Raw genomic sequence first — 27,986 nt, 5'->3', positions numbered from 1 at the left:
TATGAGAAAAAAAGAGATTTCCCCCTTTCTAGAAAAACCTGAACTTTGTCTACAATCATCCTGTACCACATCAGAGACTGGGACTGAATCTTATTCTCCTTTAAAGTCTCAGATAACCTAGAATAAAAGTCAACTACATGCTTCTTAACAAAAAGGGCAAGGCTTCAAATTACAACATTTGATTCTAATGTCCTGAAATAGTTTTAGTGGAGATAAATGCCTAATCCAACCAAAATAGCATTATAACTACTCACCAAATGTCAGATTTTGTATTATATCCCTGATGCTTCAGTACTTCTGGACTCATGTAGTGTGGTGTCCCAGTAAAAGTAGTTGCAAGATCACATGAACCCATCAAAAGACAAGAAACTCCAAAGTCTCCTAAAAATATCCGTAGAAACAATAATCTATTAATATTAACATATATCTATTAATATAAACTTTTGGTTTATTGTCAGATATGATAAAGTGACTGTACATCCAGAAAATTCTGCTAGTATTTTAAAAAAATGGGAAAAACTATTTTCTGTAGTTCTTCAAAATAAAAACACCACACAAGCATAATATCACAGAACAATGTGGGTTTGAAGAGGCTTCACAAGGTCATCTGATTCAAACCCCTGGCTCAAAGTTAAATGGGACTGCTCAGGTCCAGGTCCAGCCAAGCTTGAAGCACCCTCAATGCTAGAGATTTCACTGCCTCTCCTGTGTCTAACTGTCAAATAAATGTTTGACTACAAATCAAAATGCTATTTCGGGCACGATTTTCTTTAAATCTCCTTATTGACAAAATGTCTGCTGGACTGTTCTATCACATGAAAATATATCTTTAACAAGTATAGAAATCTCACCAATTTTAAGAAGATTATCTTTCAAAAATATATTCTTGGTTTTCAAATCCCTGTGAAGTATCCGTCTGGAATAGAAAAGGAAATTCAACCTCATCCAACTGGAAGAATTCAGAGTTGTGTATTAAGTATTTCAGGCATTTAACTTCATCCCTTTTCAGAAAGGCCAGCCCACCACTGCTGCAGTCTAACTCTGCCAGTGACAATCCATGGCACTGAGGCATTAAGGAGCTTCACAGAGGTGCATTCACAGGCACCCACATGCAGGATGAGAACCTAAGCAGGATAATAAAAATATACCTGGGGATCCCAGCTTAAGGACACAGATACAGACATAGCACAAGCTGCAGAGGAAGAGAGAAAGACAAGTCTTCCTATCTGACTCGTCTTAAAAGCATTACATCTTATTTTCTGCCAGCAGAATGAGATGCCTCACAAGAGGCATAAAAAAGCATAAAATACTCAAAGCTATAGGAAGACTCCTACAGAGTAAAAGTATTACTTCAAAGACAAATATGTATATAGCCTAAGCTAGCAGTTCAATTTTTTTCAGTAACAGCATGGAAGATGAAAGAACTATACAAAGAAAAAGATGAAAAGGAAAAGGAACAGAACAATTAGCTTCTACAGACTTATTTTTCCATGAGAGTTTGAAAAAAAAAGTATTATAAGCTACACACCATGTAAGGATATACAGAATCTTCTTAATTTCTGTAAGTCTTATATGTGTGACAGTAATTCTACAGTCCCTTATGAAAACAAAGTATCTCTGCGGTATACAAAACATATTCTCAATTAATTCTTGTTAATAACACTTCCAAAAACATTCTTGCCTATAGCCTCACCTAAACTAGAATTCATCCACTTTTGAAATTATTACTAACACACAGGATTAGTCATTAGCTCTGCTCAGGAGGAGGTTAGAATAACATTTGGTACATACTGGCTGCAGAAACTGTATTTGCTAATACAAATACAGTAGTCATTCAGCCAAATAGATCATGTAAAGAAAGAAAGTGATGCTTTGAGATTTTTGAGGGTAGATAAAATAAATATAATACTCAATTTTGATTTTTTTTGTGCAATCCTCAAGTATTATCTCAAATTTGAATTATTTAAGTCTTAGGCATTGACATAATGAAATTATTTCCAAAATAGTTTCTATATTAAGATTATAAAATATACATTCTACAGCTTAAATACCCAATTTTGTCCACATGTAATTTGAAAATATTTTTTGCAAGATGAGAAAAAAATATGCAATTCAATATACTCAGTTCACAAATGGGGAAACAATATGAAAAATAATAGTAGAATTCATTGCAGTATGTACATAGACTGGGCATGAAAAAGAAACATTTCTATTTTTATGGGTCAAGGAAAAGAGTTCTTCATGTTTCTTATAGCAATTGTTTTTCACTTCTTTTTCTTTCAATTTTTTTGTCCTGAAAGTAATGCCTTTAATTTCATTAGAAAAAGGTTTTTCGCATTGGGAAAAATGAAAGTTTTATTCATATGTCTCCACCCATGTTCATAAAATATTGTCTATAAATAATTTTTTCTCTATTTGACAACTTCTGTGAGCAATAGACATACACTCATACAATACATTGGTAAGGATATTAAACTAAGGTGATATTTGCTATTCCTTCATAGGTATATATATGTTTGTATGTACACACACATACTTTTATAGAAATCTTGCTGTGTTAATTGAGATTCATGAGGAATTTTCTTACCATTCATCACACAGATCCTTTGAAAGAACTTGCTTTCACTAAGTTAAGTTATTCTTGTACATTGCTGCTGAGAACTGGTGGATTTCAACCTTCTTTTAATCACACTCCTTTGTAGAAATATAACCACAGAATTTTTGAACCTGAAACTTTTCTGACTATCTACTTCTTTAACAACAGGTATCTTGAAGTTAAAGAATGATCCAGAAAGCTTTCAGTAGCATATTATTTGAAAAGGAGATGAAAAAAGATGTTTGGGTCACATTAGTTTGAATTCCAATGTAATGCTACTGTAATCTTGCAAGATATTGATGAAAATTCATTACCTGCATTACCAGTAATTATAAGATGCTTTCATATATTAATATGACAAGGAAATATTTGGGATAATTTTTTTCAGCTTTCCATGATATCTCTCAATGCAATGCAAATTATTCTGCTATGATATGCCTGAAGATAAACTAGATACCAGCTGAAATCCTGCCAGAAAAGAATTCTTTAATACTAGTAAGAAATTAATACCAGGACTGCACTGTAAATCCAGTTAAAGAAAGAGAACAACTTCTTTATTGTAGGAAAAGACAGACCTATAAAGGCAGCATGAATTAACTGGGCTCTATGAAAACTTTACTTGATGGACAGTGAAGTGGTTATTGAGTGGCTAATTTGGGTAGAAATTAACATGTAAGGACAGTTTCAAATCTGGGCTGTAAATATACCCATATCTATGTTCTGTATAGTACCTGCTTGCTGTCTCATAGTCATAAAAGGACAGGACAAGCCCAGAGAAGTGGGCAGCCTCCTGGAATGAAGCTTTGCCTGCAACAAAATGAGCTGCAAGTGAACCTGAGGGAAGCAGACGTATATTACTGCTGTGAAATAACACACAATTAATTTATCTTTCCTCTATCTGAAGAACTCTGCAGAAGAGTAAGAGGTTCTGTGTAAGTCTAAACCCTGTATTATCTGCTGTTTGCACAAAGAATAACCTTATAAAAATGTGTGCTCATAAATTCTTCATAATGATTTGCAAAATGATGGGTAACATAATGGTCAGCCTTATTCAAATTGAGGTTAAATTAATCAATGGCATCATTGCCTGATCGCTGTGGGATTAATTTTGTGCACTGACATGCAATGGGCTATGTGTAACACAAGAGACTACAGGATGGTTTCATGCTAAAAGTCTCCCTGAAGGTAAGACCACTCTTATGGTGTCTCCCTTTACTTCTCCCTTTCTTTATATCAAAGACAGATAAGGATTGAATCTGTTTATTTCCAGATAATTTTGTTTTCAAGTTTTAAATTAAAAAAAAATATATTAAGTTTCCAGCATAAGAGTTTTCAAAAAGTGTATAAGTTCAACTAAAGTTGTGCAAGAAGGACAAATAAATAGTCTGTTTAAAACCATAAGTAATAATTTTTGCTGCTCTGGAAAAAAAAAAACCTCACATCCACAGAAGCTGAGTTTTCTTAAGAATGTCATGGGGAGGGACCAACCCACAGGCTGTAAACACTTCAAGCTTTTAATTCTAGAGAAAAGCTTTCTTTGCATTACAACATAATTCAAACATATATTACAGCTTTTTTCCATGTCAGTAGAGAAGGAATCTTGTATGACTCCTCTATACAGAAACAGAGGGCTATCATTATGTTTTAGTATTTCAAATTTCTGTAGGAAGTTTTAAATTCTTTCAAGCCTAATCTTTTCCACTTAAGCTATTGTTTGACTCTATACTAATAAGGAAAATGTTATATTTCATAATGTACATACAACCTAATAACCCAAAATACAAATAAATGTATAAAAATTGAAACCATCAAGTTATTTGTGTCTGGAGAGGTACTATTAGCTCTCTAGAAGGATAAAATAAAATCCTCTTTGGAAAATCAAATTGCTTTAACTGGAGAATTAACTGACTTCTCAGGAAACCAAATTTTATATACAACCAATTAAAGTTTATTTTTAGGATCTTATTTGGTTTGAAACATTTGTTTGAGAACAAGTAGAAGATGAGTAAAATAGAGAGAAAATAAAAAAGAGGCATAAGAAAATACAGAAAATTAAAGACAAAAAGAATAACTCACAGAATAAAATAAAGCAGTTCAGTTGGAAGGGGCCTACAGTGACCATCAGCCCAAACACAATGTTTATATTATTATGCTGCATAATTCTGCACAATGCATCTTCTAAACACGTATATTAAAGAAAGGATTTTGCCAAAAGGGGACTTTCCAGGGCACCAAAACTTTTAATGATAAGTTGTTAAATTGAAGTTCAAGAGAGGGAAAAAAAACAACCCAAGTCACACTGACAGTTTAGTTAAACTGTCAGGATTTTTTTTTCCACTTCCCTCTGTCCTTTTGGCCTGAGGTGAATGCTGAAGAGCACAGCAGCCCAAGAGAGTTCTCTTTGTGTCCTTCCATCACTGGCAGGGCAGCATTTCATGTAGAAGCCTACATGAAATTGGTATTTTGTTCCTAATTGGCATTTAGAAACAAAAATGCTCCTGCATCTTGGGCAGCAATTCACTCTGCCCTTTTCCCTATACAGTCTGACACTGGCAAAAACTCATTAGACATCCATCAGTTTAGGTCAAACACATCCCACACACTTTACTTCAGCTCAATTCAGGAGTAGTTGTTCTTGACGACAGGTGACTTCACTATCTACTGCTTGGGTACACCTAAAATTCAGGCAAGCAAATTTTGCCCAAGCCCTCTAAAGGATGATGCAGAAAGGGACCAGACAGGCATTGTACATGTCCAGCACACTGGTAGTAAGGGAAATCTTTCCATCACTGCAGTCAGCCTGCCTAAATCACACTGCAGGCAAGAGCTACACTCATGCGGATGACCAGGTAGGTATTCATCTACATACACTGCCCCTGCTCCAGCCATGTGTGATCTCCTCATATCTGGATGACCTGCAGTAATTTTTTAAGTCAGTCTTTGATTTGATGCTAAAAGTGACATCTCTTTTCAAAGAACGCATGTATGTAACTCCGCTGACTTTACTGGGAGTCCATCAAGCATATATATTGGATGCTTCACATCAAACATGTTCAGGACATGCTTCTTGACTCCCCTTTAAAAAGATTACTTTGTTTTAGCCTTTTAATACATTTTCTTCTAGCAATATTGAACTATTTCTTCTATGCTCCATTTTCTATTTGGCTCTGAAAAAAAGTGTATCTAATGCTGGAAGACATTTACCATTGTCCTGCTAAAAGATGTAATGCACAATGTTCCTGCAGGGTAGATAATTAATTACACTTGAGGTATCTGACATAAACTAACTACAATAGTTTGGTGAACAGAACTTTCATTTCTGTTTGAATACCACCAACTAGTCAGTAAGTCCATTCACTCCCCTCCCAAGCTAAATGCTCTCGTATCAAATGACTGTACCTTTCATGCATATAGTTGACTCCGAGTAACAACTGTATAAACCAGTCTATAACTTGGCTTTGAGTGAACATCTTCCCAGAATCTTTGTACTCTTGAATTTTAAAGTCTAGATCTCCACCCTGAAAAATATCACAACATATTTGCACACTTAGAGAAAGTTTTCAAAATGCTATTTCCTTCATCATAGTACAGGACCCCACTTCCTTAGGCCTTCAGGCATCCCATCATCTAGGTCTGTAAAATCAACATATTCTGAATTCTGAACTCTCCCAGCACCAAAAGCATACACAAGTGAGGAAGAAAATGGTATCAACCACTCTGGCTTTGTAGTTTTCTCTTAGTCTTACACAAGATCACCAAAGTTCTTCCTTCATGTCACCCAACTTCAGCATCTGAGCTGGTCACCCCAAACCTTTATACTCAACACAAAGGAACACACACCTGTTTAGTGCAATTATCTCTGTCATCTAGTTGTCTGCCTTTGGAAGTGATGGATCATGTTGTAGAAACACTTTCTCTGCAGAGATTTATGATAAGGGCCTACACTGACAGGCTATAATATAGATATTTAGGTAGGTCAAATTAATCTGCCCTGATCAGTCTGAATAAGTTAATAAATTTGATAAAAGCATTTCCACTCCACATTCAAGTGACACTCAAGCACACACTCAAATGACACTCATTTATTATGTTATAATAACCATGTCAACATCAAAGAAACCATGTTGTTCTCTTGAGAATTACAATACAGTCTCTTTAATTATGATACTTTTCCCTCTTTCAAACTTTTGTCAGAAACAAAGCAGATTTAAAGACTCAAGAATATGTGGCCTGTGATACTTCATTAAAACGACAACTGATCTTGAAGTAGCACTTGGAATGGAACAATAGGACATACAGAAGAGAATGCAAATAAACCAGGAAATATATCCAGAAAAAGACTACCTGAAAACTGTAATCTAGATTGTTTATCCAGTTTATAAAATAAATTAATTTTATATACCAGAATGCACACACATTAATGGTAAGCAATATGTTGTGGTAACTAACCCCAGAGCAAAGGGACTGTGAGTCTAATGACATTCTAGTGACTAATTACCTTACATCAGAAAAGCTCATTAGCCATAAATCATTACTTTTACATTATACATTCTACATAAAATCAGAAGTTTTATGTGCCATATACAAGGAACTATTTTGCCTGTACAGCTGTACCAGTACCATCATTTCCCATCATCATCCCTTTATTCCTCCTCACTGTTGACTCTCACCATTTTATGATGTCTTCAGCATTTCTTGTTTTTTCTGTTCCTAGCACCACAGCGCTTCATAGTGATGCTACAAAATAAGCAGATTCTGTCCTTGCAGATCTATATATTCATGTGCTTCTGACATAAGTTTACAGTAATTTCTATGGCCTTTCTGGTTCTAAGTTACAGCATTCAAAAGTCTGTTAAAACAAAGCAAATCTGTTTCATCATCTATCAAAAATGTGTTGCCTACAATGTCCTGCAATTTTTTAATTGAAATGTCTGAATCATCTCATACACTAGGGAAGGGAATATGGGTTCAGCTCTCCATCTGCTGCCCTACTGCAGCCCAGAGAGAAGCTCTTCTGGGAACTTGGAACTCCAAGCAGCTGCTTCCCCTTTGCAACTCCAAATGTTCAGCAGCTTCCCCCTGGTTGCTTGCAGCAGAGAAGAGGAAGGAAAGAAAAATTGTTGCTGGGTACTCCATTGCGTGGCAGCCAGATGGGCTGTGACTAAATCTACTCACGCACCTCGAAAACAATGAGTCATTATTATAAAATAAACTGTTCTAGACAGATGCCCCAGATCATCCAAAGCCCAGGGCTGAGGGGATGCTCAAACATGTGTCAGCTGGCTGCTGGCTATTTGCTTCAGGGGACTGTGTACTATCCAGGTGAGGACAGATGAAGTGCAGCAGGCTCCAGTCACTGTTTCTCCCTGTCCCAATGTGTCCCCTCTCACAGTAACACATTGCCATGAAAAAGGCAAAATAAAGTAAGTGCAGCGCCTACAGAGTTAGGGCAGTGAATACTCTGAAGCTGAGGGACAACTCCTGAAAAAGGTCTAAGGAAAACAAAAGCAGTTGAATAATGCACTACAGGTGCCTTCACATAAGTGCACAGCTTTTTACCTTCAAGCAGGGAAAAGTGGTCTCAATGTCCTACAATTAATTTACCCTTGATTTTGTGTCTAAAGAAAGGAAAACAAAAACACATCATAAAAGATTTGCTGAAATACTGCTGCTGTGAAACTCTATAAAATTTGTTAACCCAATTTCACATTTTGGAAGGTCAGTCTACTGAAGTTCATAAGGAATTCAACAATTTAACAAATTAAGTACCTATGGAGTTTCCAAGCTGCAGTTGCTATTTAAATATCAGAGTATCAAGCACACCAGTAAATTATTTAAAACAGCTTAGCATCTAGAGCCGATAACGTGAACAGGCATTGACTGCTTTAGTTATTCCTTTCACTCAGATTTCCTTAGCATATGTGTACTCACATCACAGCTGAGACCACAGTCAAGAGACATAAATAATTGTCTGGGGGAACAGTACAACGAGTTCTGCTTTATAATACATTAAAATGATGCAATTTTTGAAGTAACTGCTTTGTAAAAACTGTGTTTTATTGAAGTCAAATTTGTACTACAAAATTAAATTCAAGGCTCATTAAGGCATTTTGGTTTGAAATCAGTCTTAGCTGATAATGTTTATACTACCCATAAGATTCTGATTTGGGGAAAATGTCTAAGAAGCTCAACAAGTAAGATCAAAACAGAACAAATATACTTTTCTATAATTTTGATTTAATTCAGTTGTAATAAAAGATGTCAAGCTGAGCCATGGAGACCAATGTTCTCTGCTTTTCTTTCACAGGACAAGGTATAGCACGGGGCAGCTGCGCTGGAGGCTCACTCTATGCTACTCACGCCAGAATGAACAAAGCACTGTGGCTAATGAATAAGTCACAGTACTTTGGAGAAAACAGAATAAAGCTCAGGGGGGGTAGTTCCGTTTCCATGCCAACTTAATGTGTGCTCTTTGTTTTGAGTCTGCCCAAGAGTAGCAATTACTGCCAATCTGGTAATTATTCTATGCATGAGAAACTGAACACACTAGACTTCCAAGCAAGGATCAGGTAGCACTACATTTTTCTCATTCTCAACTTATGCATGGTTTAAACTGGCATCTTTTAGGTCAAAACACCCAAATCCCACCACATACAAAGGCAGGTTATTGACAAGCAAATACAAAATATACCTTCTGGAAATACCCCGACTAAAACAGAAAGGAAACTTCATAGCACTGTGTGCAACTTTGCTTTGTATTTTTCCTTGTCTGAACACTCAATGAAATATGTTGTAATGACTTAAATGCAACATGCACAGAACATGTCCTTTGGGAAAAAGTCAGAAGCACATCCTATTGGATCAAGTATCATGCTGACCTCACCTAGCAGACTCAAAACTGGAAAGATTCAGTGCATAGCCAATGAATCCATTTCCTCTTCCTTGCTGTAATACATTCTCACCTGTTTGAGGATGTCACTCCCAGATCCTAAAGTAACTCTGTACCAAAACATTTTCATGCAGGGTAGTTTATACTGCCTGCATAAAAAAACCCCAAAGCTCCAAGGAGTAATAAAAAAAAAGTGAAAAGCAGTGGATAGATAAAAGACACAATAGTGCTGCTGAAATAGGCTTCTTTATTCCTACATGTTTAACTGATCTGTATTGGGTCCATTTGTACTGCTAGTAGAGAGATAATTATGAGTGCATGGGAATAGCTGAACAGTTAGAATAATCCTTCAGTCCTGAGCTCCAGATTTCCTCAAAGAGTTGACAATATTCTCAAACCCCAGTGGTCAGACATTCAAGGAATGGCACAAAAAGCTTCTGCATGGGTGTTAAAATAGTATGTGAGCAAATACTCAGACTGTGTCATGGAACTGAACATTTCAGATTCAATTTTTAAATATCCCACCAATAAATATGCATTTATATGTCACCAAAGAAAGCTTCCAAGGAAGAAATAAAGAACAGGAATGGTACTTGTTTAATTATTCCCATGAAAGCTAAATTCTTGAAGAAGTGTGATTATTTAAGTCAAATCTGATTTGTGTACCGGTAGCCCAGTAGTCTAAGTTCATTATCTTCCAAAGCATTTCAGCATGTCTAGCAGAGCACAACTGAAGAGTTTGCTTCACAGTTTCATAAAAAGATCACTTTTTGTATGACAAATTTTTTTTGAAAGAGCACGTCTATATTTAATATAAAGAAGGCACTTGTTTTATATTAACTACTAAAAAAATGGCTTAAATATTCTTAAATTCTTATTTGAAAGCTTAAAGACAGATTCCAGCAATATGTTCTTAAATCAAATGCTGGAGTCAAAAATGTAATGGTAACTATGTGGTAGAACATCCTGCTTTAATATTTGTTGTATCCACTACACTCTGGTCTTTGACTCACACTGATTTTCATTTTATAAAGCCAATGTTGCTGCCAAACTCATCATCCATGTGATCAGGCTTAAGCTTCTTGTAACCAACTCCAAATCACAAGTGAGTTTTCCCTTCCTCATTTACATCAGATTTTGTATCGTGCCCCCACACCCACAATCTCATCTTCTCTCACTTATCAGTAGCACATCACACACAGGTGGTAGAACCTTTCTGAGCTCTCCCACAGATCTGGCAGTTTGTCTGCATTTAAGCCTTTCTTGTAGCACTTGTAATGCTAAATGATCTTGCACTTAAAATTACCTATTTCTTCTTCTGTGGTTTGTCTGTGAGTCTCACATGAGCAGGTAGCACTCCTTATCTGAAAGGAACACACCTAACAAGTAGCAGGTGATGCCACAAGCAACAAATAAAGACTAAAATTCAAACTAAAACATTTTATAAAATGGCTTCTTAGAAGACCCTATTTTAATACACACATTTTTTCAAATTTCTTCAGTCTCACCTCACAATACTCAGTGATAATGCAGAAACTATCTCGCTCCACAAAGCTTGCATAAAATTTGACAATGGCTGGATGGTCTAATTTGGAGAGTAGCTGTGCTTCCAGATTTGCTTCAACTGTTTCATTAGGCTTTAGGTTTCCAACAGAGATTTCCTTTAGGACCTTTCTAGAGGGGAAAAAAAATAAATTTTTATATTAATATAACCAAAAAAATGTAAGAATATGTAACATTCAAAATCCCATCAAAATTTCTTTAAATGCAAAACAGTAACATTGACCAACTATTGGCAACATGAAATGATGAGGCAAATATGGGTAAACAATGAGAATGCATTAAAAAGCAAACAAATATGCTAGTCACCATATAGATTAAGCAACGTATTAAAAATACTGTTTTGAAATATTTCTCCACTAATTACCTACTGCACTGTTTTCTTTAAAACCTGTTTTCAGTGCTATGAATTACTGCATAACAACAAACATAAGCAAAAAATCAAATCTAAGAGATTTCAAACCCACTCAGAGCATATGGTCAAGATTCATGTATGAAAAAAAGAGTAGCAAGAAACTGCATTCGCAGCTTCTGCCCAAGTCTCTCCACGGAGGCATGAGAAAAATCACAGAAAGTAATATTTCTGTGGCTGTTTTTCCAGTGATAAACTCAGGCTGTCCATTTTTTTTTTTTTTATAAAGATCAGCTTGTCCTTCACCTAAGCCCATAAGTGAAAAGTACAAATCTAGATTTGGGGCTGGAATCTAATTATACTGTTTCAATTAATTCTAATCCTTTAGTATTTAACATTTCTTTAGGAAGACCTTAAATCCCCTGGAAAATTCTGGGAAAATGTAGGGATTTTTAATACTCTCCAACCTTAACACAGGAATGTGCCATAGTAGAATTTGGAGTTCAGCATTAGCTGTATACAGAAGCTGGAATAGGGCAGTTTACTGTTAACTTGTCTTGGAAAAATATAAGGAAATATATAGTGCAGGGCACTATAAGAAAGCACTTTTTGCCGAGATCTTCTGGATGAAATGTTTAAGAAAGACAATACAACACATTCCAGTTCCATTTACTTTACCAGTTAATGAAGAATAGATCACAGATCTTTTCTGAAGGAGATATTGAAGACTATTAGAGAATATGTTTCTTTACTGAAACAAAGTGGTGAATTTCCCCAAACTTTTGAATACATGAAAGGCAAGTTTCACACTGAAGGAAAGCTTCCACAGTGCTTTTAGTAATTTCCCCATTCAATAGTGAATGGTTGTAAAGTTACAGTAGTTAAACATGGCAGTGATAAAAACTACAATAATTCACCTTATCTAAGGGGGAAAAAAAATAAAATCTGTGTTTCTTCATGAGTAATTTTTTTTCCTAAGTCTGAACAATCAGTTTCTGACTAGCAATGTTTGAATTTTCATATAAACTTGCCTAATCCCCATCACGAATTCTGATGAAAAAACACGCCCTCTGATCTGTTTCCATCTCTGCAGACAAGCTTCATGGAACACAGGCAATACCTACTGCAATCTCCTCATCTTCAGCTGACATGGGTCATTACCCCTTCCTTCATAAAAATAATGTCACAGAACTGACAAACAGGATGAGTCCTTGTTAAAGACCACTTAATACAAGTTTCTTGCATGCCCAAGACAGCAATAAAAGCCTGATGTGTTGATGTGTATGGATAGCTTGTCATCTTAGTCACTCAGTGATCTTAATGCTGTCATCAGCTGTCAGACAAGATGACAGGTGTTTTTCTTATTTAAACTAATTCCCAGGAGAAGAAATCAAGAAACTATACTTCTTGTAAATAAGGTATTGGTTTTCTGCAACACAATTCTAATTCATACCCACAGCTGGAAGGCATTTGCTTCTAGAAAGAAAACTTTTGGATGCAATCATGATTGGGCATATCTGCATGCCTCTGGTATATGTGTGTACTGTGTCTATATGTAGATAAGGTTTGATTTTAATGCATTAAATATAAAGAACCTAACTAGACTTCATACTTTGTGCAAAGCTTTTGGTAATATTTCAGTAAATACACTTTAAAATTTAAGATATGTACTAAAAAACTCTGTGTTAATTAAGTATTGACAAAGAAGTTATGTCAGACTCAGAAGCCTCACAGAGAAAACAGAGAATCTGAATCTCCAGACCTGAAGTGGTTATTTTCTGTTCACTTTATAAGAAAAACAAGGAAAATAGAAGCCTGCAGCCAGAAATTCATCTATATAAATTAACTATACTTTTTAATACATAAAACACCTAAAGAATGGTTAAACTCACCCTACCCCAGTTCAGTATTTTTTACACAAGTAAATTCTACCTGAACAGGCAGCTAAAATGGGCACATTCTGTGCTTTTTACAGCACCTAAGATAACTCAAATTTGGCACCCCTGGCAATGTCAAATAGGCTGATAGATCCACAAATAAAAGCTTAGTATTCATAAGAAGACAACAAACATTTCTTAGCTAAACTATCCTGACTCAATTTCCTCTCTACCAATAAAATCCAGCTCTACATTTTGAAGGAGACAAAGCGTTTCTATTTCTATGATCCAACCTGCATTTTATGGTTGGCTAATAATAAAGAGTGAGCCATCATTGGTCATAATTCAGACACGGTACTTGTAGATCATCTGCTGAAAATCTGTCTGTATTGTGTTATTTAACTATTTTTTTTAAACTTAAGTATTTTGAACAAACATTTTGAAGAATGTTTCATGAACCTTTATTCTGGATTTTGGGAATAATACACTCTCTTGTTCAGAATTTATCAAAATCCCATCTGGAGTAAACAGAACCACCTGAAGTCAAGTTTTTTCAAAAAATCTGCCCCTATATTTTCTGCCCTTAGGTTCAAGTATTAAGCAGGATTTAAAAGGTCTAAAGCTGTTTCTGTGAACTAAGAAACCTCCGATTTATCACGTGAACAAAGAAAACGGAGATCTAGGTGGCATATGTAGAAAACCACATAAAGCCACAAAAAATCCAAATGATATTTGGATATCCTCCAAATTCAATACGTAACTTCCCCTTCTGATAGAATGCTAAATGACATACGCTAATTTAAATTTCAATATTATTATAAATTTGAACTAGTGCAGAATACGATACATAAGCAGATCATAGAATTGTTTAGGTTGGAAATGACCTTTAAGATCAACCAAAAACCTCACACTGCCAAGTCCACCACTAGACCATGTATCTAAAGATAAGATAAAATATCAATGATTAGAAACATTCATTATTCATGTCACACAATTAGAAAACTTTATTACAGAAGGACCAGCAGATATCTTAAATACAGAACAACAGCCTCTGGAATTTAACTGTGTGGAAGAAGACTTATAACTCAATCAATAATGGAAGCACACTTTAAACTTTATCTCAAACTGACCACAACTGAAAGAGTCTTATTGTGAAACCATTCATATCTGAAGAGTAAAAAATTCCAACTGCCACCATGTCCATCCATCCTGGAGGAAGCTGGGTCTGCTACAGGTAGTAACATCCATCCCTTCAGGGTGGGAAAATAATGTGAGGGATGAGCCCACTCCCACTTCCCAAAATGCAGAAAGCAACATCCTAGACTCCGCAGAGCCCACACCTCAACAGGCCCACACCTCTTCCCTGGGAACACTTACTCTAGGAACACCTTCTGATTTTCATCGGTAAAACCTTGCTGGCTTGTGTTGTCACACTTTGAAAAGCAGCCAAGCACTGGGTCTGAAAGTGCAATAATGGGGAGCAAGTGGGGATAAAGAGAGTGAGACTTAAAGCAAGAGAAAAACAAACATGAAGGTGGAACCCTCCAGGATTCAGGCATGCAGTGGGAATCCCTTTTTGAGCTTTACTAGTGACTGACAATACACTACAGCAGTATCTCAGTCTATTTGCACTGATCTAAAATTGAATGTTTTACAACCCATCTGGTATTTGTTTACATCAGTGACATACTTTATTATTATATAATTTGGTTTATTGGATCAGATGCAATTCTTAAAAGGCAGTGTTTCTCAAAATGCACTCTGTTATTCACTAAATTGAAATATGAATTATTGCCTAGGTAAATTTGCTTGCTGTGAAGGAAGTAAAAGAAATATAACTCTGTTAATGTCAAGAATAAATAGGTCAGACAAAATAACAGAAAAATTGTGATCTAGGAATATATGATCAAAAGCTGAAGCTTTTAATGAAACAGAAACTTTATTTTACACAGGCAGTTTTTCAGTTAACTGCAGTTAATTACAATTTCATTTAGTTCATTTGAGTTGCCACTATGGAGAATTGTAGCATAACTGTGTGCTGTATTTCTATCCATGCTGGCCTTTGCAGGACTACCACTTCACCCTGGTAACTCCTCAGTACAAGGACCAGGTGCAATTCTGTAAAAATGCATCACCTCTTACTGGGTCTGTAATTGGATCTGAAATTGGTCACAAACAATAAAATTAAAGGAGTGCCTGTCCAATTAATGATGCCTTCTATTCTACTTATCACATAGAAGGTACAGCTCAGCAAATGGGAACCAAAATGAAGAGGTGACAACCTTAATGCAGAAAGTTTGCCTGAAGCTTCCACACTATTAAAACTGTTAAGGAAATTTGGTAACAAAGGCACCAGGTTCCTACAGACAGGGTGAGGTCACTCACCATTATTACTTCTTTTCTGCAGTTGACAGCTTAGCAACAAAAATTCAAATAATCATTTTTCACATTTTATCCATAATACTTGGAACACCAGTGTCTGCATTGTTGATAATTTAAATTATCAATTGATTGATAATTTAAATTTTCAATTGATTGATAATTTAAAGATATGCATCTATCTGTTAGAGACAGAGGAAGCTGGTGAATCCACGAAATACAGTAAGTCAGCATACACAAGTCAGTCCTACCCAAAAGAATTCTTGGTTTTAGCTAAGGAAAGAAACACAATAAATTAGGAGCACTTGATTTCTGTGGGAAAATGAAGAGGATTACCACAATTCCACAACAAAACAAACAAGTGCTGTTTGGTATTCCTCCTTACATATACACACTTAGGCATTATCCAAAGGATTTCAGACTCAAATATTACTATGGAACTTCTAAAATCGAATCTTGGCTTCCCATGCCCACTGTGGATTTGCTAGTCAGCTATGCAAGTATCACTGCATAGCTTCTTGAATCAAATGCTGCACTTCTTTTGTTGTCCCCCTGGACATAACTGACTTCCTAGTAATGCCAGAACAGTCATCAGCAACTTGTTTTTCCTGTTCTCCAAAACATCCTATTCACACTGTTCGTGAACATTTACAGACCATGAGAACTAATCCCTCAGTTAACCGCTATGAATTCAATCGCTATATGAGCACTGTAATATCTGCAGATGGATTAAATATAATTTCATTTTCTGAATAAGCACTTTAACTAATTTAACCTTACTTTAATATCTTTGAATGGCAATGAGATTTCTTAAATTTGCAAGTGAAATGGATGATTCACTTTCCATTTCCATCAGCAAGTCACCATTATAGCATTTACAAATATTTTTCAAGATGCCAAATTTTGAAATGCTCTAACATATGCACTAACATTGAACAGGCCAACTAATGATGAAAACAGTTTATGCTTATTTGAAAATTAACAGTTCCTAATTAGCATCCCAAAAAATGTAGAATATATTTTCTGAAAAGAGAATACTGTTGAAATAAGTTAGCCTCAAGGAATACAGCTTATATAATTTTCTTCTGCACTGAGCAAACTCATTTATACAAAGGGGCATAACTTAAATTATTTTTGGTCAACCATATGTGCCAATTTTGGAAAAAATCAGTAGTTATAACATAAAGCAGAGCAATTGTGTTATCATCCACAGAACTGAACAAGTGATTAAATGAAATTATTTATTTAGATATAAAAATGCATTTATTGTGAATAATTCTTTGGGATACTTTGGGTAGCCATCGACATTTATTAAAAATCACAATAAAAATAGGCATGATTAATAAAGGATGAATTTTTCTCTAAAGCCATATTTTTGAAATTAGAACTTTTTTCTAGAGAGAAATGGAAAAATAAAATGTAAATACATTTATAGTCCATTCATACAGTTCAGTTCTAAATCAAATGCTAATAGACTGTGATTGAACAGAAGAAATGTGTGTTTTAACAGAAAAATTACTAAAAAATGATGATGAGATACTGACTAATAGCTGTGAATGTACTTATATTTACCAATATCTTATGGTTACATGTTGCATTATCCCCCTCTACTGTTCATCCAACCTTTTTCCTACAGCCCAGTCTTGCTTAAGAATGAAATTAAGCACCATGCTGTCCCTAATTTAAATGGGATTTTTGAGAAATACAACAAGGACTAAATAATTGGTTTATTCTCTGTATCTTTGAAGACTTCCATCATACAACAAAACCTCTAAACCAGCATTGTGATTTCATTACACAGACAATATATTTTACAATTAACTGCTCTCTACTAATTAACACTTGCTTTCAAACAAAAGGAGACACCATTACAGAACTCAAGACTGAATGCAGCATTTTGCCTTCAAGCTTTTTAATATGATTAAATATCTCATAATTGCCATGTTATAACTCTTCAACTAGAAGCCTTGGGCTAGAGCATCTGCCAAAAATGACTTTTCCTTCTGTAGGAATTTGTTTGAATTTTTAAAATAGTTGCAATTAGAAATTTTGAAGAAAGACCTTCATATCATGATCTATATTCATCAGTTCACAGAAAACAAACTATTTTGAACTATAGGAGTTGTGAAGGGAAACCAGATACACTAAAAATTGCTGTAAGAATGCATTCCATAGAAATTCAACTAAAACACTTGTTAATGTAAAATTTAATTGGTTCTCTTCTGAATTTAAATATATTTGTAAGCAGAATTATGTTCCTTTCACTGTTGCAAGGATATTTATGTCAACAGTATTGTCCCTCCAGTGGACCTAATTCCCAAAAGTAATTTAAACAGTAATTGCTGCAACTTGAATGAGAAAATTCACTGTTCCTACATGTCTGTTCCCATCAGGCATCTCCTTCAATGTTTATTTCTGATATGCATTCAAGTATCTATAGTACAAAAAAAAATAAAAAATAAAAGGAGTGTAGAAGAAGATAAAAGCATGGTTTATAGCTTTAAAAAAGCACATTATTAAGTAGTCTACAATCAAAGGCAAAGGGAATCAAGCAATGCTGAGGAAATTAATTGTGTATAACATCTATTGTTAGATAAAAATATTTTAATACTTTTAAGCCCTCCTGAGTATGATACTCTGATCTTAACAATCATTGAAACACATGCAATTCAAAACTAAAGCAACTACCCAGCAACATTAAAAAGTTTTAGAACACTTGAAGGGCACAGCATGGGTGTAAGGGAAACAATTAACTAGGAATTACAGTTACTAGTTAGTCACATAAGCACAAAAACAAAAGAAGACAGAAAAAAAAAGATAGGGAAAAGTACATTGACTGTCCAGCAAATCCAGAATTTATTCCACTCACTTTTTTATCATCAGTTTTATCATTACAATATACTGAAAGCAACAAAAAACTAGGGGCTCATTCTGAACAGAAGTTCAAACCAACCTGACGCAGACTTCAGAGGAAACACCCTTGCCAACAAGGGTAGCCCATACAGTAGACAGGCATATTCACATATTTCAAACACCTATGCTTATCTTTGAGGCAGTTCAACCTAAATAATAAATTTTCTTACTAAAACTAGCTTATAAATGCATGAAAACTAGTTTTAGTAAAATGAATGAGAAAGACGTGATCTCAAGGCATTTGCTTAATTACAAAATCGTTAAATTCTGTCTCTGCTGTGCACCTCAAAGAAAGGTAATTCACCAATAATGCCTTAAGCACAGTTCTCCACCCTATGTTGAAAATGTTACTTGTAAACAATTCTCAAGACAATAACTCAACCACCAGCACTGCTCACTGCCTGCACATCAGACCAGAATGTGGTGAGTGCTGCAGCACTGCACACTTGGGAGCTCAGCTCTGTGGGGGAAAAGATTTATTGTAAACCCAGGTAGTATTTCCTTTAAAGCACGCTGCCTCCCACTTACATACATTAAAAACCTAGTTAGAATCCTCCCCAGTCAAATAGACAAGTCCCACCAAAAATGAAAAAGTAGGCTACTTAGTTTAAGAAAGGTGTATTAAAAGCAGAGCAGTAAAAAAGACAAAAAAGAAAAACCAGTAACAATACCATCAAAGATCATAAAGGTGAAGAAAGGGTCTCAACATGTTCCAGTATGCGTCTTTTGCTTCCAAAGAAGCCACAGAATGCAAGGTTTTGTGCTTTTGATTATGAGGGAACTAGGAAATTTAACCCAGTAATTTCCTGTGCAAAGGATTGCAGCATGGCTGTGACTTTAAACTGCCAAATCCATCACCAGCATAGGCAGGGTGAAATCTTCATTTTGTGCTTCAATGCCAAGTTACCCTACAGCACCCACAGAGCCTTACCCAGCACAGGAGCTTCCTAAACTTTCTTACATTGAGCTGGAGGAGCCCTACTGTACCTTGCTGGGCTGCAGGAAAAGCTGGGCACTGACAGGGATGCAGGAGGTAGGGGCTAAAGCACCTTCCCACACGGTTTCCAGTGAGATCTGCTTTGGGTGAGTCCAAGGTTACCAAACTTGTCTTTGAATCAGGATCGTATTGGCATACACTAGAAATGATCTGAAACCATTGTGGCTATAGCTGGGACTGCCTGCTAAACTTGAAGCAAAATATTTACAGTTTCACTCCCTGGCAACCTCCATTGCAGGTGTATTCTGAAGTAAAGCATGAGAGCATCAGCCACCCTTACAGATGTTCAGCATGGAAATTGCTTGGACACTTAGCTTTAGGACTTGACTCCTGTAACATTGCTCACAGAATATGAAAGTCATGCTTGGCCACTCAAGTGGAAAGCTCATGAAAGCTCACTTCTCAAACTGCTCTAAGCTAAATCCACAAGGTCCTTGCTTTTACGGTCTCTTATTTGGGCCAAGCATGACCGTACCCAGTCAGCAGGCATGGCACAGTAGCTGAGCCTTGCATGAAGAAGCACGGGTACACGTGACTGAACCAAGCAAAAGATGGTTCACTAAGAAAAGCTTACTTCAAAAAAAGCCACAATCAAGAAGGTCCTACTGCAAATGCACCTTTGATCAGTTTTCAAGGAGGTCGTGAATATTCTTTCACAAATCTAAAATGCCCTAATAAATTCCAGTTTTAATTTCTAAGTTTTATTATTAAATGAAGAAGAAGAATAAACGAAAGCAGTGTAATTAGATGAATGTGCACAAAACAACTGGCAGGGAGGAATTTGTTTGTTTTAATCAATTCAGCATCGAATGACCATTTCCTTGGAATACCTTCAGAGAAGCAAACAGGTAGCAAACACAGGGATTTGACAACACAGCAATCTGCTGATTGTCACTTGGATATTCATAAGGAACAAATCTCTCCCACCTTTAGATTTTATATCATTTGTTATAAGTCATAAATAATTGAAAGTCATGTGATAAATTATTCAGCTAAGCGCACAGTTTCCAAGGAATCCTAGCATGAGTCTGGATTAAAGCTATAATGCAAGTCAGATGTAGCATTTGAGCTGACACCCCACAGTGGAGCAGTCCAGGGAGTTTGGCACTTGCCAGTGTGTCCTTTCCTCCACAGGGACACATAAATACCATGTGAATATTTATGAACTAGAAGTCCCTATTGCCTACTGTGTACTTCAGCTGCTTGCCCATACATGGTTATGAATCAGTGGCACTTAACCCAGAGCTTCCCTTGGCACAATTGATTAGGACGTTCATTTTCTTCAAGTGATGGCACTGTCCCTCAAGACTACTGCTGAACTTATGTCTGCTGTAAAAAACTTTGTCTTTAACCAGAATTACCAGTTATCATTAACTGAGAAGATATTCAGGTGGACTAGCATAGAAGTGACTGCAGGAATATTATTTAGTTAAAAAAATGCTGGTAAATCCTGCTTCTTTCTTTATATAAGCCAAGCTATCTGCTCTGGGTAGGTCTAGGTCCATAATGTCCAGGAACAAATAAATATCAAGTAATCCACAAACTAAGACATCCTGTGTAAACTGCAACTAAGAAGTTTGCTTTTGTACAGATGTGTCTCTGGTGCTTAACTGACTTCAGGATTTAAGATATGAATTCTGATTCTTGTTTCTTCCAAAAGAAGAGGGGAAATTGATAATCTCTCTCCTGTATAGATTTAGTACATAAAAAGCTTTGTTCATAGTGAAGAACCTCCCAGGTTCTGACCTTTCTGTCTCTGAGGGCATTCTTTTTGTTCTCTGCTGCTTTCACATAAATTGCAGGGACCTCTATCTGAGATATTTAACCCTGTCATACTCAGTGAGAATCATATAACAGGATCAAAAGTTCTTGCACCAGAAAATAGAATTTACAAAAAAATCCCAAACAAACACAAAAAAACCAAACTAAACAAACAAAAAAAACCACCAAAAAAAAACCCCAAAACACTAAACAACCCATACCACCAGTTAAGAAGTTAAAGCAACAGGCAAAGAATGTGTCATACAATGCAACACTCAACACTTAAAAGGGACCTATAGTAAGGGACCTACATATGCTACTATACTTGTGGTATTTCATAACCTTATTGTTTATAGGGTAGGCAAGTCAACTATATCATACTGATCTAGTATGATCTGAGAAGTCAATAGTCCTGATCTCATCCATACAAAGAACTGGAGAGAAGCATGAAGCTGGCATGTACTTCTTAGAAAGACAGGCACTGCTGAGCTGAGCAGCCCTGAAAATTTTATAATCTGTTAGTTTGAGGTATGCCCCAAATAAACAACTCTCTCTCCTTCCCAGCTGAAGCAGCTCTGTATGTAACACTTCACTCACTCCAGGTGTGATCCTTGAGAGGTCACAAAATACAAAGCACAACCTAAAACTGCTTCTAGAATCATGCAGAAGTTTTGCTGAGCATACTTGAAATTACACTGTTAGTCTTTGCATTAACTCATTCTGTAGACATTGCACTAATGGAAAATCAAGAAAGATATCCCTGAACAGTTTCTGTATCAATATGTCATTTTTCTTGGGAGTTTGTATTTCTATGATTTATTCCTATGGTTTTTCGTAGTGCTTTAGACTACAGCAGTTTTCACGAAATTATTTGTGGTTGAGTTTACACTGTACATAATGTTTGTCTCAGCACGTTCTATATCACACAGAATCACAGAATGACTAGGCTGAAGAGATCTTCTAGATCATCAAGTCTAACCCATGCCCTAACACCTCAACTAAACCATGGCACCAAGTGCCACAGCCAATCTTTTAAATACATCCAGACATGGTGACCCCACCACCTCCCTGGGCAGACCATTCCAGTACTCTATCACTCCTTACGTAAAAACCTTTTTCCTAACATCCAACCTATATTTCCCTTGGCACAGCTTAAGACTCTGTCCTTTCATTTTGTAAAATCATCTCCAAAACAATAAAAATATAATTCTAATTCTGCTGAGGTCACAGCTGTGTTGTTTGTGGGTTTTTTTCTGTCAAAGTGCCTTTAAAGCTGTATTAAGATTATTCTTTTTAACCACATAAATTTTCATTCAAAAATATATATAACACAATCACCAACCAGTACGGTTCCATATGAGATTATCTGAAAGCAGTATTGAGAATGTGACTTCTAGCATATTTTACCACCCTAAGAAACCAGTATTTCTAAATCCTGCAGTCAGTATCACTATGCTACCTGTGTTTTCATGCTCACCTGGGACAGTATTTTTGTCATCCATTAGCATATAAGTGGTAGATATTTATATATAGATATTTAGGGGGATCCCCTCCTCGATGCACACTTGAGGCATGGAAGGAATGAACTGTGATAGGTGAGCACCACCTCGTGATGGAAGGCTTAAATACAGCATTGCACATCTTAGAGCATTTGGGCTGGTTAAATACTGGTGTATTTCTATTGTACTGTGGTCACAAAGACTGAAAAAAACATTTAAAATAAAACCAAAAATATGTCATTTGATATTCAGTCTCTGTCGTGAAGATAGCAGAGGATGCACTCAGGCTCATCCCTAACAAAATGCAGGCATGAAATGCTGCAGGTAGTGAATGTTGGTTCAAGGTGTTCACTCATAATTCTTTAGAAAAAAAATTAAAATAGCCACTTAAAAGCTTAAGGCACGTTCCTTGTTTTTGAGGTTTGGCAGGTTGTGCTATAGCAGCAAATATGTGAGACCCACATTTCACTGTACTGTTAATATTCTAAGAATGAGCTTACTAACAGCTGAATTCTGAAGCATCTTACAAGCTCAGGTAGTTCCTGTCACCCCATGTGCATGATAGACTATCTTAATATAAACATAAAATGAAAAGTACTCTTTATTGCTTTTAATGAAATATTTCATTAAAGAACACTTTTTTGAGAAAAGTGTAGCTAAGGCAATGAGAGAGTCAAAACTGTTTAAGCAATGTGAAAAAAGCTACGAGCTTAGTGGACCCTAACCCTAATTCAAGGTCCTGAGAAACTGTCAATTGAAGTAGAAAGAAAGCAATCAAATTATGTCTTGGTTGCATACTTATTAAAGCAATATTGCCAATAATGTGTGGCCATAAGTAGCAGAAGTGAGGTACAAATGAATCAGAAAAAGCACTTTAATCATTTAAGTGCTCATTAATGTGTCCACCAGTAAGGACCAATAGAACCCCTGTTTAAAGGAATTATGTATTGCTGGCTGAGGAGCAATTTGATTAGATGTTTCTGACTTTAGACAAAGAGCCTTACAAACATTTTTGGATTAAAAAAAATATTTACAGTTAAATTTCACTTGGTGTAAGTATCAAGGTAGACAAACATGGTTCTACACAACTGGAAGTCCAGCCACAAACCCAATATCAAACCCACATACAGGAATGTTAACACTGAAAATGGTCTTTTGTCATTGTGGCTTCAGGATCCCAAAGGGTTTATCAGTGAAACTGATGAGAGTAGTCCAAATTCAGGCAAGCTAAAAAAAAAAAAAATTTTTAAAAAAAGCAAACCTCCTACCAGTTAGGTATACAGCAAATAGAAAGGTATTTACTGGAATTTCTGTAACTCTTCCTTCTCAGGTTTCGTTTAGAAAACTCAGTTATAAAAATTAGGTCATCAATACTGTACAGTTTTGGTTTTTTTGAGACCCTCCAACAATCTGAATCTTTACAGTAACATAGAATGCCTGAAGGCATCCAATTAAATGTTATCAAAAAAAGTCTGTTTCTATCTTAGATCCTCACTAAAGTTAGACAGTTAAGGTTGCAACATAACACCAAACTGAGAGATGAGACACAAATACAAATAAAATATCTACAATGCAAGAAATATCTTCCCAACATTTTTATTTAAAGTGTGTGAAGGGTTTACTTACAATTCTTTTCCTTGTTTTGCTTTTCTGTCATTAACCAAATACACACTTCCAAAGCTTCCATTACCAAGTTTCCTCTGAATAGTGTATCTTCTGGCAATCACAGCATCTGAGCAAGCAGAATTAAATCTGGCAACAGTGACATGCTTAGCAGTTTCTTGAAATTTCAGCATTTCTCTGTGCAAAAAAAATGACACAAATTTCTCAAGGATGTAGCTTTCAAATCCTTTTATTCTTCCATGGATCTTCACAGAAATCACTTCAAACAGAAATATATTGATTTGTCAATGTATTATTCTTATTAAACTTCTCATTTAATTCTGTGGCGGTGTTTACAGCATCCAGCTTGCAGCAAACACAGATTAAATGGAATCATTAGCTGTTAAACTGCAGACAGCAGACTTGATAAACAAACTCCAGATAATGTAGATGTGACATAGGCAGTCTTTCTCTAAATCAACCTTAAATTAATTCACTGAACTGATAGCACAGTTCCCCTAGATATGGCACTCTTCCTCACCACCTGTCTTTATACCACCACAGTACCTGACACCAAAAGTATCTGCATTTCAGGATACTAAATTAAAGATTTTTGTACATATTGAAGCATAACCTCAACCCATAATTTCTTTCCCATCTCTGTTTTCTCTGCTCTTCATTTACCCCTCAGATTTCACCATCTGTTCCAGTGCTGACCTCACAGCTCTTCTGTGACTCACTACTAGTATCTTCTGCAAATTAGTTTCACAGAAAATCTGCAAGACTTTCAATAAAACCCAACTCTCCTTAAAGCTCATTTCTCTTTCACTGTATTCTTCCATGACTCACCTTTCCAACAAATTAGCTTTGGTCAGGAATTCTTGTCTGAGGTTCTAATTCTGCAGACAAAATGTCTGCAAAGGCCAAGCTCTAGCATATCTATGCTTTTTGTTTTTATGTTTTCAACAGCTCAACATGAATTTAGAGTAACTTTGTTTACTTTGTTTAGAGTAACCCAGCCTTCCTCATTCCAAATGAAAAAGGGGAGGTGTTTCACTGCACATAATAAAACAATATTGCTTTCATTACTTTGTCTTTATATAATGCTACGCGCATCATTTTGCATGAAGATCTTTTGGAGCAAGTAAAGGTCTTGCAAGGTCAGTGCTACTATTGTCACCATCCATCTGCACTGCAGAGCAGCAGGCCCTCATTGGCCTTGTTCACATTATTTCAAGGCCAAGGCAAGCACATAAACAGGATTTTCACTGTGGTGGTGGTTTTGGACGAGCAAAGACAAACTGCCTAATTTTAAAAGCTGTACAACTTTAGGTTCCAAGTCATTGGCTTCTCTTCCAAATGAATGCAGAGCCTAAATTAAGATTACAGATTTGTATCTTGCAACAACAAACTCTGTGTGTGTGTGTGTTTGTGCATAGGCACAAGAACCTCTTTTCATACCCATCTGCTGAGCTGCTGTCACACTACACCAAAAAGCCTGTCACCATGTTAAGCAGATAAACTTTAATTACTACAAGACATCTTAATAATACAAATCCCGCATGTTTCTTAAACTGCAGCACTCCTAACACTGTTTTGTTTTTCTCTTTCAGCAACTCTGACAAAAATTTTGAAATGCCAATGCTAAGGAAATAATGCCAGCTAGAAAATTATTTCTCTGTAACTCCAAATCTGCCTGAAGGAGCCCAAATGGATCATGTTGAGATGTAGAGGGGAGGGCAGAATGATGAACTCCATAAAATATTATATTGCCAATTCTATAAAGTTTATGCAATTTTCATTTACTGTTCTATTCTCCTAATTTCTGTTTCATGCATGCCTTCATAAATTCCTTTAGAAAAACTGCTGAGCCATCTATACCTATTTTTCTTCTTTCTGAAGTCAACACAGCTCACCTTCAGATTTTCATACTTTCTTGGGCCTACCTAGGAATGTATGACAATCCTTTAGACCACAAAACCATGCTTAAGACCAAGTAGCTCACTGAGTTTAACTTCTGTGCTTTATTTCTAATAATACCTCCCACCTTTTACTCTCTATGCTTCAAATTCCCTCCCTACATAATAATAATAATAATAATTATCATGTAACTTTGTGAAATGCTTTAGCATTTAGCACTCTTCAGGCTACTGCTGAAGACTCTCATAAGGCAGGGGGCAGTGATTGCCATTGTGGCATCACCAGTGCATTTTAATGGAACAGAAGAGGTGAATTGCTGGCACTGCATCTGAAAGAAATGCCTTTTAAGAGCCAACAGAGCTTAAACATTGACTCAACCACAAGACTGATGGATTATTCAAGAGTATATGAAGTACAGGCTCTCCAACCTCACTCAAACCTTTAGCCCAACCTTCCTTGTGTTCCTTTTGCACCAGTGTCCATCTCCCACTGAGCAGCTGTTTCCCAAGCAGCAACATCAATTGCTTCATTAACGTTCAAAACAGGTGAACACAAAGCAATCAAGTCTGCAGCTCTCTTTTCCTAAAAAATAATCTCAGTATACCCTATCCAGTACCTTTGGTAAGGTGTTTCCTTTGTCCCATCCACCATTCCCAAGTCCCATCCCAGAGGCAGGCTGATGGCTAACTCAATTAATGCAATTACAGTGTCTGGATCACTATTTTTAATTTATTTTTTTTTTTCCCTTGGCTAGAGTTAAATCATCTTTTTTGTGCTGCAAACTAAAGGAACGTTGCTGCTTAGGGTTTCATAGTTCCACCTACACATGGGAAGCGCAAACCATCTCAACTTCTTTCCTGACCTTTATTAGTTTCTGTAAGAAAAATTAACCTTCAGGTTTCTTTAGCAACAGCTGAGATACTCTGACATTTTCTGCTTCCAAGATAATCCCTTCTTTGCCAATCATGGCAGTTTTCCAATTTTATCAGGTGTTTTTTAACATTTGCCAACCTCCAGCCCCTGAAGCATAAATTCTAAAATCTTTATATTTAGCTCTAAGTATCTTCAGTATTTACTACCTTGATATTTTTCCTGACGATGACTTCACTGGCCCACTCCTTCAAATGTTTTGACAATTCAAAAAATGAGATTTTCCTTGTCTTTTCCTTAACGGGAGGAAAAAAACCCAAAAAAACAAAACAAAACAAAAACACAAACAAACAAAACTTTTTAACACTAGCTCCATTATTATTTTCTGCAACATCTTTAGAAACTTACCCAAGGCTGAAGTGACATCATGTCACTTAGCTCGGTTTTTTACTGTTCCTAGAGAAATGATAACTACATTTTATTATTACTACTGGAAGCAAAGTAACTTGAGGGCGACGGTAAAACGGGGTCAAATGTACTCGACTATCAAATGTAGTATCTCCCTGAGGCACATTCGGGAAGCCCAGATCCCCTAGGATAACCTCAACGGTGTTATTACCTTGTTACAAGACCGTGTAAGACCCAAAACACAAGTTAGCACCCACATTCCACCACAGCAAGGGGCGAGGGCGGCGTCCCCGTTCCGGAGGCCTGCGGGACTCCCCGGGAGCCGGCTGTGCCGCGCGTCCCCGCCGCTCCCCACCGCTCCAG

At 36.2% G+C, this 27,986-nt stretch overlaps 1 protein-coding gene across 5 annotated transcripts in view; it reads right to left on the bottom strand.

Moving 5' to 3' along the window:
* Nucleotides 1-27,969, bottom strand: part of NEK11 (NIMA related kinase 11) — an 83,127-nt gene extending 55,158 nt beyond the window's left edge. For 3 of the 5 annotated variants that reach the window (XM_058831197.1, XM_058831198.1, XM_058831199.1), the window contains exons 1-6: nucleotides 27,835-27,969; nucleotides 24,450-24,623; nucleotides 10,994-11,159; nucleotides 5,996-6,114; nucleotides 852-916; nucleotides 255-381 (exon numbers count right to left, since the gene is read on the bottom strand). In XM_058831197.1, the coding sequence (XP_058687180.1) occupies nucleotides 255-381; nucleotides 852-916; nucleotides 5,996-6,114; nucleotides 10,994-11,159; nucleotides 24,450-24,619 (647 nt within the window). In that variant the 5' untranslated portion in view covers nucleotides 24,620-24,623; nucleotides 27,835-27,969. Of the gene's footprint in view, nucleotides 1-254; nucleotides 382-851; nucleotides 917-5,995; nucleotides 6,115-7,266; nucleotides 7,446-10,993; nucleotides 11,160-24,449; nucleotides 24,624-27,834 lie in introns of those variants that run through there. The other 2 variants (XM_058831200.1, XM_058831201.1) reach the window with 2 other exon arrangements.
* Nucleotides 27,970-27,986: the final 17 nt, after the last annotated feature.

Source organism: Poecile atricapillus, chromosome 2, assembly GCF_030490865.1.
Source record: "Poecile atricapillus isolate bPoeAtr1 chromosome 2, bPoeAtr1.hap1, whole genome shotgun sequence".
In the NCBI taxonomy this organism is placed as follows: domain Eukaryota; kingdom Metazoa; phylum Chordata; class Aves; order Passeriformes; family Paridae; genus Poecile; species Poecile atricapillus.
Note: the sequence above shows the minus strand (reverse complement) of the source record. Positions and strands in the feature narration are given on the sequence as shown.